This window comes from Sceloporus occidentalis, unplaced genomic scaffold, assembly GCF_023333645.1.
Source record: "Sceloporus occidentalis isolate IW3139 unplaced genomic scaffold, rSceOcc1.0.p SCAF_346, whole genome shotgun sequence".
Classification (NCBI taxonomy): domain Eukaryota; kingdom Metazoa; phylum Chordata; class Lepidosauria; order Squamata; family Phrynosomatidae; genus Sceloporus; species Sceloporus occidentalis.
The window spans coordinates 527,413-542,228 of record NW_028317326.1 but is presented as its reverse complement, the minus strand read 5'-3'; the positions used below and the strand labels follow the sequence as shown (position 1 = coordinate 542,228).

Below are 14,816 nucleotides of genomic sequence, written 5' to 3'. Positions count from 1 at the left end.
ATGTGGTCTAATTCTGTGAGCTCTGGCAGAAGGGTCCTGGAAAAAACCTTTAACATAACTGTTGGGGGCTGATGGACTCTTCTATACCCCTGATCCTTGTCTTGTTGAGCCCATTACGATCCTCCATGTTGGCTGGCTTATTCTTCAGTTGATCTGCAAGGTCTTTGTAGGCATTAATATGATGTCCCATCCCCCGGAACCTGCATTTCCATCTTTATATCTTGCACAAAAGTCTTTTTGAAGTGAGCTTCTTAAGTCAACTAACACGACCTTTAATGTTTTTTCCTGTCAGTGGCTGGAGTTCCTCTTCAATCTCATCGTGGGCCCCTGGTCACTGAGGAGCCGAGGCCTCCTGTGCTTTTTTTGTTGGCCGCCTCAGAGCGCTGGTTGAAGAAGGCTTCAGATTTTTTGGGCTGGCTGGTTTTCGAGGACGTCTACGGTAAGTTTAGAAGCAGTTCGCGTGCCGACTGTTTTTCTGGAGCAGAGTTTAGCCCCCTCTGGGGTCTAATTCCTGGCACAGCCATCGTGAATGGTATCCAACCCCCCAATTATATTATTATTAATAAGGGGATCTCTTTACATATTTAATTTATAAGTCAAAAATAAATATTGCCCTAAAAATGATATATGCTAACAGCACACCGAATGTCTTGTCTCTTCCCTTTCTTCTTCTTTTAGGTAGTGACCTGAAGATATGATCGATATAAAGGCTTGGGCAGAGTACGTGGTGGAGTGGGCTGCCAAGGACCCCTATGGCTTCCTTACAACCATAATCTTAGCCCTAACCCCGCTGTTCCTCGCGAGCGCGGCGCTGTCGTGGAAATTGGCAAAAATGATCGAGGTCAAAGAACGGGAGCAGAAAAAGAAGCAGAAGCGCCAGGAGAACATAGCAAAGGCCAAGAGAACGAAGAAGGACTAAAGAATAGAAGGAACTGCAGAACATTACCAATGTAAATAAATCGGTTGTCGGGGAGACTTTCTATATATCTGTTTTTGTGCGGATTTTTCCCCCCTTTTTTTTCTTCTTCTTCTTTCTCTAACGGTTGAAAACGGCTTGACCAATCTGAACATTCAATACGGTGCTTTTAACCTGTAATTCCTGATTTTTATAAATTGCAAGCTCAACATTTCATCTCAGACATGCTATTTAAAAAATTTTTTTTGCAATAAATGTTCTCTTAAAGAAAACTATACCTTCTGCACCGAATCTGCGTATTTTAAACCAATGCGCTAAAGTCATTGACACGGTTCTTCCTCCTCACTCACCCGTTTGTGCCCAGATGGCTCCAGATATGCTTTGATGATCTTGGACCTTTAATACCTACTTTACTAGGTTTGATTTTCTTCTATTTTGACTTTTACGTTTCTATATCCGTATTATAAGGGGTCGGGGGTCAGATATGCGCCACTGGCCAGTAACCGGTGTAATGAGTACAGCGGAGATGAGAAAAAGCTGCGTTGGCTCATTTTAAAATTAGCCTGCGTGTATTTGGACTTGGAGCGAGACAAAATGTCTTAAAGAGTTAAATGTACAAATGGAAAATGACAGAACTAAAATGACTCAAAGCCGCAATATCTATAAAAATATATAATAAATCAAGATCAATAAACACAATGGAGGTATAACTGTGATAATATATCAGGGCTAGATTTTGTATGAATTTCAAATTTACCGAATGTTTGTAAATTTGGCTATTTGTAAGAAACCCCGAAAATGAGACCGGACCTGCCACAAAGCAGACTTCCGCATCTCCGTGGACATTACCTAGCGGTAACTTCTGGCAAAATGGTGGCACTTACAGTGACATCCTCTCCCTGATCCTCTGATCATGCATTTAGGCGGAAGTTAACCTGGCGGTTTATGTCCACGGAGATGCGGAAGTGTTAGGCAGGCGAGGTCGGGGGCCGTGCGGACTGCATAAAAGCATTAGGAGTACAAATCTTTTGTAATCACACAATGTTAAGGATAAGCAATTCAACCACAGCTTCCCGCATCCATGCGGACAAAAAGCGGAGGGCTGCCACCTTCCCGCAGAACTCTATCAGTCTTCAGGTGTTATTGCTGAGAGTGATAAGAGTTGTTACGCAGCGGGTAGCTTGCTTTTACCAAAGCTTGTAACCAAAACACCCCGCAGTATGGGGTCGGTAAGGCGCGCCGCCGCTCGTTTTATTACAGCTCCATCCATAAAGCCCGTGTAAGGGAAGGACTCCGCGTACACCGTTAATGAAACCCGGATAACTATGGTACTACTGTGTACTGCGCAGGCGCGGGTCGGGAGGCTGCGCAGGCGCAGTACGCTAGTACTGCAATCCTACAGCCAATTACCCGCAGACACTGTTAAGTGCCAGTATCAAAGATGGCCGCTGCACACGTCACCGGCCGGCTGCGTGAGTCACATCGCACCACATCGCATGACGTAGAGGCGCACCTGCGAGCCCTCGTGATCGTGTCGTCACGTAGCAGCAAAACAGGAAGAGACACAGAGAAAAGGATATACGGGACCAGTCCGGCTGGGAAAGGTGCGTTTGGGGTGCCTCTGTGTGGATGCGGGGGACTGTGAGTCCAAAACTCCGGGCAGGTGCTGCATTTACTCGGTGATCGGCCCGTTTAGGGATGATCTGTAGAGCCGCGGGGGGTTTAACGACAGGGATCGGTGTTCGTTATTTTTTTCTGAGCTCTAATGGCGGCCTTAATAGTTGAAGCCACCGATGTCCCTTATGTAAAGGTGAGGATACTGTTGAAGTGTCCCGCTTTGTGATAGAAGTCCCTCTTTCGTGGGAGCTCGGGAATATTTCTGATTGAATGTATATCACAGGATTCTATGGCGATAAGTGTCGCAGTGAAATGTAACCTTGTAAACAAAGTTGGTTATTCCTGTCCCGTTCTATGTAACTATCAATGGTTTGCAAAGTCACCTAAAAAGTCTTCTAAAAGCCCCGCAACTAAAGCAAAAGTGCCCCTGTGTGGCCGCCGGAGGTATCTGGAAATGCGGGTGAAGTCGAGACATTGCAGCAAACACGTAGGGTGTGCTCGACGGGCTCCGGCAGTGATCTCATCTGCCAGTAAAGCCGAGGTGGCCACCGGCTGATGTTTAACTACCATCCGCACGGCCGACGTCATCCGTCTGCATTAACGCATCATCGCCCCGGGGTTTAGCTCTGCGTGGGCTACTTTTGACCTCATCGCTGATGGGAATAGATTATTTTGGGACCAAAAAACCGTCATCAGTCGTATCAGACATGTTCTTTTTGTGCTTTAAATTTTAGTTCTATCTTAAGTTATCGACATGGATTTCTTGTTTGGACGTCGGAAAACTCCGGAGGAGATGTTACGCCAAAATCAGCGCGCTCTAACCCGGGCCATGAGAGAGTTAGACAGGGAGCGGCAGAAGCTGGAGCAGCAAGAGAAGAAGATTATAATGGACATCAAGAAGATGGCTAAACAGGGACAGATGGTGAGTGCCGTTTATTACGCCCCGAGAATCGCAACACCTTATTGCATGACGGAGTTATTATCACGCGATGATATATTTCTTGCCCATAAAACCGTTATATTAAGTGATTTTGGTGCAAGGTTGGTCTTATCATAAAACCGACCGGTCTTGTCCTGTTGCCATGGTGATTCAGCCACCTTTCAAAAGTTGTATCCGAGTGCAATTTTACACAAAACTCACAGTTTACCTCATAATTGCCTTAATATAGTAACAAAAAAACCCCACAGTTGATCAGAATATATAATTATGGTGTTTCTGGGAGGTTTTATGTTTTTTTTTTATTTTCTGTTTCGTTCCAGGACGCCGTGAAGATTATGGCCAAAGACTTGGTGCGGACTCGACGCTACGTGAAGAAGTTTATCATGATGCGAGCGAATATCCAGGCCGTTTCTCTCAAAATCCAAACTCTGAAGTCTAACAACTCGATGGCTCAGGCGATGAAAGGAGTAACCAAAGCCATGGCCACGATGAACAGACAGGTGCGGGGCCGCATCATTTAAACCCACACTAGTGAATGGAGTGAATGTGAGCTGCGCGGTACTGTAACTATGTCCTTAGTGGAACTGACACGCCATCTCCTTCTCCCTGCAGCTCAAGCTTCCCCAGATCCAAAAAATAATGATGGAGTTTGAGAAGCAAACCGAAATTATGGACATGAAGGAGGAGATGATGAATGACGCCATTGATGATGCCATGGGCGATGAAGACGATGAAGAAGAGAGGTAGGCTTGGGTTGTTCAAAAACATCCCTCGTTAAATCTGTACTGCGCTCCGTATCTCTGATGCGTGTTGGTTGGGCAGAGATTTGGATATATAGGTACTGTCTAAAAATGTTTATAACTAGTGTAAATAAATCTGTGAGATACACTTGTTGAGACGTCAGATGGGATGATGCTGATTTCGGCTTCTCTTCTTTCCGTGCAGTGATGCAGTCGTTTCCCAGGTCCTGGATGAGTTGGGTCTAACGCTGACAGATGAACTGTCCAGTGAGTACATGAGTAATAAATTAAATTAACTTATACACCCCGAAAGTCCCTTTTATCCCCAACTAGTGTTCACTGAACAGGTTTTCTTCTTAAGTACAATCCCTTTAAGTTCTTATGAGCCGTGCTTAACGTCTGGGTTTTTTTCTTTCTAGACCTCCCTTCAACCGGAGGGTCTCTCAGCGTGGCTGGGGGCAAGAAAGCCGAGCCTTCTGCTGCCTTGGCTGACGCTGATGCGGATTTGGAAGAAAGGCTGAACAACCTACGCCGGGACTGAACGTGTCTCAAACGGACTTCAGCTTTTATCTTTACTTCTTCTATGTGTTGGGAATTGGGATGATGTTTGGCTGTGAGCTCCGTGACCTTTCCGGCTGAGAGGAACACAACACGAAGGCCGACATTAAAGCGGCTGACTCTAATCTGCCTTTGGCTGTCCCTCGTTCCAGGCAAGGTCCTCTTCCATTGCCTTTCCAGTCAGCGGTAGCCTGTTGGTCGCTGGCTTTTATTCTTGATTCCCTTGCGTCTGAAATATACTCGTTCTGTTTTAATTATACCAAACAAAGAGATATTATTTAGACACGAATGTTGGTTGATTCTTTGAAGGATATCTCTTGTTCTTCTAGGAGGCAACTTGTATGATGACTGTATATAAAACCTTGTAGAAAAAGCAGAATGGTTCCTATCTTTCAGTTTCTCCCTAAGACGGTGCAATTTGATGTTAATCGAGGTATTTATGCTTGCGCAGTGTAGGCTTTTGGGATCAGAAAGGCCAAATTATTTGTACACTAAATACATTGATAAAAAAATCTTACGGCTCTTAGAGTAATTTATCTTCAAAACCCACGATGTGTCTGTTCTCCCTTTCATATATCCAACGTGTTTTTTCAATAAATTAAAAATAAAAAAAACCAAACATAAAACTAATAGTTTGCTGGATATATCAGCAGCAAGGAAAGAAAGACTGTTATGCGTCTGCCGTAATGCTCTATAAATGTTAAAATGTGTGACGTTGGTTATTCTGGGATATGATGTCCCCAAAGAAATGCCAATCTAAACTCGATTTTTCTTTTTTATCATCCTGTGATCTTGTTTAATCATTTGCAAGAAAGTACCATTTTAATACAGTATGTAGAATCCATTTTTCTGTAAAGAAATAGCTTTTTTTTATTATTTAAGAAAATAAGTCAGAAAGGAGGCTGAAGTAATTGATTTCCCGATCTCAGTGACGTGAAAAGCAATCATTTTATTTTTTCTTCTTTTACTCAGATTTCTAACTAGCATTTCAGCCTCCATCACGCTCGCACACTCCTTTTTCCGTAACCCAGTAGCTTATCCCATCTTTGATTCGGTGATCAGGTTACTGCCCGGTAGATGTATTTGCTATTACTGAGAGAGAGAAACCTAAATGATTACCGTCGGTGTAACAAACGTCTCTCTCTCTTTTTGCTCAAAGCAGAAATTGTTTCGATAACCGTCTGTCAGTTACCGGTGTTGCCCAGGCACCTCTGTTCGGAGCTGGCGGATGGTGATATACGGCTGTAATTAATTATTTAAAGTGATTCTGAGCTGTATTGCAATTAAACAGAATTCTATATACCTCTAATTATCCCGTCCTTAGTAGCGCTAATATTTCCTTCTCGTGGCGCTGTGTCATCTGTTACGGTGCAAACCCTTCTCCAATTATTTCCTAGGCGTAGAAACAGCTCCGGCTCCGTGCGATGGGGATATTCCTAGTGGTATTAGGACTGCAGTGTGGTTTTGTCCAGGAAGTATTATTATTATTTATAGTTTTATGTAGCGCCATTATATTCAGTAGCGCTGTACAATGGGATATCCCAGACACTCCCTGGTCTACCTATTTACCTTACCTTACAGTAACTCGTTATAAAATGAAGGTTTAATTATACGTCTGGAGTCCCTAAACTCCAGTTTGAGTAGAATCTCTGGATCTATGTTGTTGCAGGTGGGAGCGTCAAACATGAAGCTTCACCAAAACCAAAGAATGCCGCATTGCTATATAAATATGTATGTGTGTATGTATGTATATATATATATATATATATATATATATAATTGCCCGGCCATTGGCATTTCCAATGTTCTCCGTCTAATGCTTACTATATTTTAGCAACTATGAAAATATAGTGTTCCTTATGTTGATAACGGATCCAACATTACGCGCTGCAGGTTTCAGTCTTGTTACCATAGCAATTCTGCTTTTTTTCATCCTTTGTGTAACTTGATTATCTGCAAAAATAATAAACTATAGGCTGTTTTTGATGAAGGGGATGCTGTTGGGTTTTCTGTTGCGTTGAGAACTTCATGAAACAGCAGACTCAGGGGCGTACCTAGAGTATTTGGCACCTGGGGCGGATCCTGTATTTGGCACCCCCACACACACTTTAAAACTGCATAGCTTCTATCGTTATATACTGGCGCAGACACTGAAGGTGGTATAGCATTACTGTTATCATTATATACTGAGGCAGACATTGACGGTGGTACAGCATAACACCTACCACTATATACTGAGGCAGGCAATGATGGTGGTACAGCATAACACCTGTCACTATATACTGAGGCACACATTGACTGGTACAGCGTAATCCCTATCACTATACATTGAGCCAGACATTGACAATAGTGCAGCATAACTCCTATCACTATATACTAAGCCAAACATTGATGTGGTGTAGGCCTACCACTTCATTGTCTGGCTTAGTAGTAGGGATGCACCAAAACAAATTCTGGACTGAAACCGAAAATGCAGCATTTACCTGGCTGAAACCGAATATGACCCCCCCACCATAAAAACAAATCTAACACTTTTATTTAAAGTAAGTAACACACCAAAATAGGACAAGCATAACTCCTATCACTATATACTAAGCCAAACATTGATGTGGTGTAGGCCAACCACTTCATTGTCTGGCTTAGTAGTAGGGATGCACCGAAACAAATTCTGGACTGAAACCGAAAATGCAGCATTTACCTGGCTGAAACCGAATATGACCCCCCCCCCCACCATTAAATAAAAGTCTTAGATTTGTTTTTAAGTAAGTAACACACCAAAATAGGACTATATATATATATATATATATATATATATATATATATAATTAACAGCAATCTCACTCCTATCATGTCCAGGTTCTAGCATGTACTGGTTGCCTGGGCATGATAGGAGTGTGATTGCTGTCAGCAATCATATATATATTAATATTATTATTGTTCACATATGAACTCAGCACTGGAGGCATAGAATCAGACATACAAATCCTGTATTTGCAAGTATACAATAATAATGTATGGAAACATAGCATTGCAGGTATAGATCAACTGGAAATCATTTAAAAACTCAGCAATAAAGGTAGAGATAAAACTACAGGCATAGATGATAGGTTACACAACCCAAAGCCAGCCCTGGTGTCCACACTGCCCACATAGAACCTGACCAGCACCCGGATTACACACATAGGACCTGCCATCTTTGTCCCCAAACAACCTGGCCTGTGCCATCTTTGTCCCATAACCACCCTGTCTGTGTCATCTTGGTCCCCAAGGCTCAAACATCCTTCTGCCCTATCTACCCCTTCTCACTCCCTTCTGCTCTATCTACCCCTTCTCACTCCCTTCTGCCCTATCTAACCCTTCTTACTCCCTTCTGCCCTATCTACCCCCTATCCCCCTGTCTCACTCCCTTCTCCCTATCTACCCCCTCCTAACTATCTACCCTCTCCCCCCTTTGAAGTTCACTTACCTTTCAGGAGTCCTGCGGTGGGGGTGCAAGGCCTCTGTCTCCCAGCTCTGCCACTGTATGGAACAGTATAGAGTGATGGGAGTTATGATGTACTTTAGAGCATAATTATATAATGAAAGACATTGGAAATGGTACAGCATAACACCCATCACTCTATCACATTTATCAATCCACACTTACCAATCCACACATACTAATCCACTCTCACTCTCACTGAAACTGAATGATTTCCTCTTTTCTCCTTAGAGCAGTCAGCTCCTTTTCCTCATCTTCTTCAGTTCTTCTGTCTTCTTCCGGTTCAGAAGTCTCCCTATATATATATATATTTTTTTTTTTTTTTTACTTATTATTTTATCTTTATCACATAAATACATGTTTATGTACCTCCCTGTGATATAAAAACACTGTGAGCAGGTTAAAACATATACTATACATGTAATAGCCTTACTGATATTTTTGGGGGGTTAATGATATTTATATATTCACTGTAAGTTATTCTGCCGTGCTCACGCTGTTTACGTCAGTTCTTTTCATCTTATTACATGTAATTGGATTTTAATTGCACATGTGTTGATGACGTGCAATCTCACCACTCCTCTTCTTAACCTATTTAAGGGAAACAAATTCAGTGGTGCGTTATCTGTGATAAAGAGTGGGGTGCCGTTCGAAACGCGTCCAGATTTCGGGTCTCCTGTGCACTCAGGTGTGAACTATGTTTTTTAATATTGAAGTAAACTAAAGCTGGAAGTTTTTTCATTCAAGTGCTGGATCGACCCCTTCTTTTTCTTTGTGTTCATTCCACGAATCGTGTCCGTGCGGATCCGTGCAGACGAATATATAGGGAGGTGAGCTGGCTTTTGCATTTATTCACATGATCTGTAGAGCCTTGGGGATTTAACGACAGGGATCGGTGTTCGTTATTTTATTCTGAGCTGTTATGGCGGACGTAATAGTTGTAGCCCCCGATGTCCCTTATTTAAAGGTGAGGATACTGCCAAAGTGTCCTTCTTTGTGATTGAAGTCCCTCTTTCATGGGAACTCTGCTTGAATATATATCTGCTTGAATGTATATCACAGGATTCTATGGCGATAAATGTCTTAGAGAAATGAAACCTACTAAACAAAGTTGGTTATTCCTGTCCAGTTCTATGTAACAACAACGGTTTGCAAAGTCACCTAAAAACTCTTCTAAAAGCTCCGCAACTAAAGCAAAAGTGCCCCTGTGTGGCCGCCGGAGGTATCTGGAGATGCGGGTGAAGTCGAGACGTTGCAGCAAACACGTAGGGTGTGCTCGACGGGCTCCGGCAGTGATGTCATCTTCCGGTAAAGCCGAGGTGGCCACCGGCTGATGTATAACTACCATCCCCGTGATTCATGCCGTCCTCCGCGCAGCTGACTGCATAAAAGCATCATCGCCCCGGGGTTTAGCTCTGCGTTGACTACCTCTGACCTCATCGCTGATGGGAATAGATTATTTTGGGACCAAAAAATTTCACCAGTCGTATCTGACGTGTTCTTATTGCGCTTTAAATTTTAGTTCTACCCTAGCTATCAACATGGATAGTCGGAAAACTCCGGAGGAGATGTTACGCCAAAATCAGAGCGCTCTAACCTGGGCCATGGGAGAGTTGGACAAGGAGCGGCAGAAGCTGGAGCAGCAAGAAAAGAAGACTATTGTGGACATCAAGGAGATGGCTAAACAGGGACAGATGGTGAGTGCCGTTTATTACGCCCCGAGAATCGGAACACCTTATTGCATGAAGGAGTTATTATCACGCGATGATATATTTCTTGCCCATAAAACCGTTATATTAAGTGATTTTGGTGCAAGGTTGGTCTTATCATGAAACCGACCGGCCAGCGGGGCCTTGTCCTGTTGCCATGGTGATCCAGCCACCTTTCAAAAGTTGTATCCGAGTGCGATTTTACACAAAACTCATAGTTTACCTCATAATTGCCTTAATATAGAAACAACAAAAAAAACCCCACGGTTGACCAGAATGTATAATTATGGTGTTTCTGGGAGGTTTTACGTTTTTTTTATTTTTTTATTTTCTGTTCCGTTCCAGGACGCCGTGAAGATTATGGCCAAAGACTTGGTGCGGACTCGACGCTACGTGAAGAAGTTTATCACGATGCGAGCGAAAATCCAGGCCGTTTCTAGCAAAATCCAAACTCTGAAGTCTAACGACTCGATGGCTCAGGAGATGAAAGGAGTAACCAAAGCCATGGCCACGATGAACAGACAGGTGCGGGGCCGGACGGGCTTTAAATCTATTAATACGTTTACCTCCTTCCGTGATGACTGATAACCCTCAGTCACCTGTTACATGGTTCTTATAACCTCAAAATGACTATTCTCACCAGACACGTGCCTACTAAGTAATACTATAATAACTCGCACGGCATGATCCACGCAGTCTAATAGACCAAAGATCATTTAAACCCACACTAGTGAACGGAGTGAATGTGAGCCGCGCGGCACTGTAACTATGTCCTTAGTGGAACTGACACGGCATCTCCTTCTCCCTGCAGCTCAAGCTTCCCCAGATCCAAAACATAATGACGGAGTTTGAGAAGCAAGCCGAAATTGTGGACATGAAGGAGGAGATGATGAATGACGCCATTGATGATGCCATGGGCGATGAAGACGATGAAGAAGAGAGGTAGGCTTGGGTTGTACTGTAAGATCCGCCGTTAAATCTGTATGGCACTCCTTTGCCTGCAGCATCGGTATCTCTGATTGCGTTTGGTTAACGTGTGTTGGTTGGGCAGAGATTTGGATAGCTAGGTGCCTTCTAAAAATGTTTATCATTAGTGTAATAAATCTGTGAGATACACTTGACGGGGATGATGCTGATTTCGGCTTCTCTTCTTTCCGTGCAGTGATGCAGTCGTTTCCCAGGTCCTGGATGAGTTGGGTGTAACACTGACGGATGAACTGTCCAGTGAGTACATGACTAATAAATTAACTTATAAACCCCGAAAGTGCCTTTTATCCCCAACTAGTGTTCACTGAACAGGTTTTCTTCTTAAATGCAATCCCTTTAAGATCCTATGAACCATGCTTAATGTCTGGGTTTTTTCTTTCTAGACCTCCCTTGAGCCGGAGGGTCTCTCAGCGTGGCTGGGGGCAAGAAAGCCGAGCCTTCTGCTGCCTTGGCTGACGCCGATGCGGATTTGGAAGAAAGGCTGAACAACCTACGCCGGGACTGAGCGTGTCTCAAACGGACTTTAGCTTTTATCTTTACTTCTTCTATGTGTTGGGAATTGGGATGATGTTTGGCTGTGAGCTCCGTGACCTTTCCGGCTGAGAGGAACACAACACGAAGGCCGACATTAAAGCGGCTGACTCTAATCTGTCCCTCGTTCCAGGCAAAGTCCTCTTCCATTGCCTTTCCGGTCGGCGGTAGCCTGTTGGTCGCTGGCTTTTATTCTTGATTCCTTTGCGTCTGAAATATACTCGTTCTGTTTTAATTATACCAAATAAAGAGATACAAAAAGCAGAATGGTTCCTATCTTTCAGTTTCTCCCTAAGACGGTGCAATTTGATGTTAATCGAGGTATTTATGCTTGCGCAGTGTAGGCTTTTGGTATCAGAAAGGCCAAATTATTTGTACACTAAATACATTGATAAAAAAAAATCTTACGGCTCTTAGAGTAATTTATCTTCAAAACCCACGATCTGTCTGCTCTCCCTTTCATATATCAAACGTGTTTTTTCAATAAGTTAAAAATAAACAAAACCAAACATAAAACTAATAGTTTGCTGGATATATCAGCAGCAAGGAAAGAAAAAGACTTGGTCTGCCGTAGTGCTCTATAAATATTAAAATGTGTGACGTTGGTTATTCTGGGATATGATGTCCCCAAAGAAATGCCGATCTAAACTAGATTTTTTTGTGATCTTGTTTAATCATTTGCAAGAAAGTACCATTTTAATAAAGTATGTAGAATGCATTTTTCTGTAAAGTAATAGCTTTTTTTATTATTTAAGAAAATAAGTCAGAAAGGAGGCTGAAGTAATCTCAGTGACGTGAGAAGCGATCATTTTATTTTTTCTTCTTTTACTCAGATTTCTAAACTAGATTATTATTATTATTATTATTTTTTTTTAAGAAAAGAAGTCAGAAATAAGGCCGCTAAGAGCTGGCGGATGGTGATATACGGCTGTAATTAATTATTTAAAGTGATTCTGAGCTGTATTGCAATTAAACAGAATTCCATATACCTCTAATTATCCCGTCCTTAGTAGCGCTAATATTTCCTTCTCGTGGCGCTGTGTCATCAGTTACGGTGCAAACCCTTCCCCAATTATTTCCTAGGCGTAGAAACAGCTCCGGCTCCGTGCGATGGGGATATTCCTAGTGGTATTAGGACTGCAGTGTGGTTTTGTCCAGGAAGTATTATTATTATTTATAGTTTTATGTAGCGCCATCATATTCCGTAGCGCTGTACAATGGGATATCCCAGACACTCCCTGGTCTACCTATTTACATTACCTTACAGTAACTCGTTATGAAATGATGGTTTAATTATACGTCTGGAGTCCCTAAACTCCAAATTGAGTAGAATCTCTGGATCTATGTTGTTGCAGGTGGGAGCGTCAAACATGAAGCTTCACCAAAACCAAAGAATGCCGCATTGTTCTCTCTCTCTCTCTCTCTCTATATGTTGCCCGGCCGTTGGTATTTCCAATGTTCTCTGTCTAATGCTTACTATATTTTAGCAACTATGAAAAGGCGGTGTTCCTTATGTTGAGAGCGGATCCAACATTACCCGCTGCAGGTTTCAGTCTTGTTACCATAGCAGCTTATTTTTCATCCTTTGTGTAACTTGATTATCTGCAAAAAGAATAAACTGTAGGCTGTTTTTGATGAAGAGGATGCTGTTGGGTTTTCTGTTGCGTTGAGAACTTCGTGAAACAGCTGCCAGCGAGGGATGAGCCGGTTTGCTCTCTGCATCCGGCTCGTGCCCTGCTCGTGTCAGTTTCGATCAGGTATCTGCGTCACAGGAGATAAAACTTGTCTTTCCGGCTGTGATGGGTTCGGAATGTCTTCCCGTGATGGTAATGTGAGGTTACTGGTGTCGGGTACAGGAAAAACCAGTGGCGCCACCCAATGTTTTGGGGATCGAGATCCCAACGAGGTGAATTAATAACCGCCTACGTTTCCAATACACGATAAAGACTTGTATTCAGTGTCCCATCTCCAAAACACACCATGCAGCTCATCTCCACAACCCCCATTGTCTCTGTTCTCCCTTTCATATATCTAAAGTGTTTTCAATAAATTAAAAATAAATACCCCCCCCCAAAAAAAACAACAGCAGCAAAGAGAAAAAAAAAAAAGACTTATGCGTCAGACGTTCATCGTGTTGGGATCTCGATCCCCTTAAAACATTAAACATACAATGTGTGTTGGGTGTCTGTAGGCGGCACCAGTAACCGAGAAGAAATACGCATCTCCTGTAAAAAGATCAGTGGTGGAACCTAAAAAGGATCCCTTCACTAACATTAATGGGTGGAAATATGCAATATGGTGTGCTTGGACTGAATGATTTTACTGGACTACGGCAAAATAGATAACATACGGTGGCTAAAATGGGCAGACTAGACGGGCTGAGTGGGTTTTATCTGCCGTCAAATTCTTTTTCTGTGTTTTTAACTCTTACAGCAAATATGTTTTGATGTTGTAGTCTAGTATGTTGAGTTCGGTTGACCGATACGTTTTTATTTCTCCCGTTATAGTTCTGCCTATTACGATTTTCACCAAACTCAATCCCTTCATTTTTCATGTTACATTTTTGATATATATATATATTTTTCACCATATCACACCGGGATGTTTTCTCTTGCTAGCTGTTCGTTGCCGACCCCTGCTGTTTGGATTTGAGATCACAAGGAAGACTTAACCTTTTCTAGATAAGATGGCTTCATTGCCTAGGAAGATAATGTGACACAGCCGAAAAGTCGGATGGGCTTTATTCACTAAGGTTAGAGTTGTGTTAAAGCTCCTTGACTATACATTTGGAAGATTTTCTATGTTTCATCACCTATTAAATTATGCATTATACAGGGTCGACTTGGCCAGTGTTGGCCCTTTACAATGAATAGTTAATTGAGTTGAAACCACAACTCTTCCTTTAGTGAATAAACTCCAGAGTCTCAGAGTTCTGTTATTAAATTATTGAATTTACATTTCGATTTAGCGGAGAATTCTCTCTTTGTGTTAAACAAGACGTACTTTTTATATCCAATAGAATTACCGTCCATCTTTTTTCTACAGAAAAAAAACCCCAGATCTAGTCATAAATTAAAGAGAAGAATTTGTAAAATATAAAGTTTTATTCTAAACTTTTTGGCATCCTCCGCAGAGTTTGCCCCTTCCCCTGGCAGGAGGGCATTGAGATTGTACAAGGTAGGATCCTGCAGGAGAACTGCAGCTCAAACGTTTAACGGCTTATCACGGACAGTAGGACTCCCCATCTGTTCATCCCGGCGGAATGGTCGGATTCGGAGAGAGAGAGAATAGTGGGGAAGAGGACCACCCTTTCTGCGCTCGCGGTACCTGTGTGAAC

At 42.6% G+C, this 14,816-nt stretch overlaps 2 protein-coding genes and 1 pseudogene across 2 annotated transcripts; all 3 read left to right on the top strand.

The window, feature by feature from the left end:
• The first annotated feature begins 694 nt into the window (after window positions 1-694).
• Window positions 695-919, top strand: LOC149274146 (small integral membrane protein 15). The gene has a single exon (XM_089505803.1). The coding sequence runs from the start codon at window positions 695-697 to the stop codon at window positions 917-919; it is 225 nt and encodes a 74-aa protein (XP_089361929.1).
• A 2,368-nt stretch (window positions 920-3,287) lies between these two features.
• On the top strand, window positions 3,288-4,754 carry LOC149274145 (charged multivesicular body protein 2a). Its single transcript, XM_089505799.1, has 5 exons — window positions 3,288-3,455; window positions 3,794-3,973; window positions 4,086-4,216; window positions 4,419-4,480; window positions 4,633-4,754. Exons 1-5 carry the CDS (start codon window positions 3,288-3,290, stop codon window positions 4,752-4,754), a joined length of 663 nt encoding a protein of 220 aa, XP_089361925.1.
• Window positions 4,755-9,793: 5,039 nt separating this feature from the next.
• Window positions 9,794-11,453, top strand: LOC149274144 (charged multivesicular body protein 2a-like; annotated as a pseudogene).
• The last annotated feature ends 3,363 nt before the right edge of the window (window positions 11,454-14,816 follow it).

Coding starts and splice junctions, on each gene's coding strand:
- LOC149274146 (XM_089505803.1), top strand. CDS start 695: ATGATCGATATAAAGGCTTGGGCAGAGTACGTGGTGGAGTGGGCTGCC.
- LOC149274145 (XM_089505799.1), top strand. CDS start 3,288: ATGGATTTCTTGTTTGGACGTCGGAAAACTCCGGAGGAGATGTTACGC. Junction 3,456..3,793: donor TGGCTAAACAGGGACAGATG/GTGAGTGCCGTT, acceptor GTTTCGTTCCAG/GACGCCGTGAAGATTATGGC. Junction 4,481..4,632: donor GCTGACAGATGAACTGTCCA/GTGAGTACATGA, acceptor TTTTCTTTCTAG/ACCTCCCTTCAACCGGAGGG.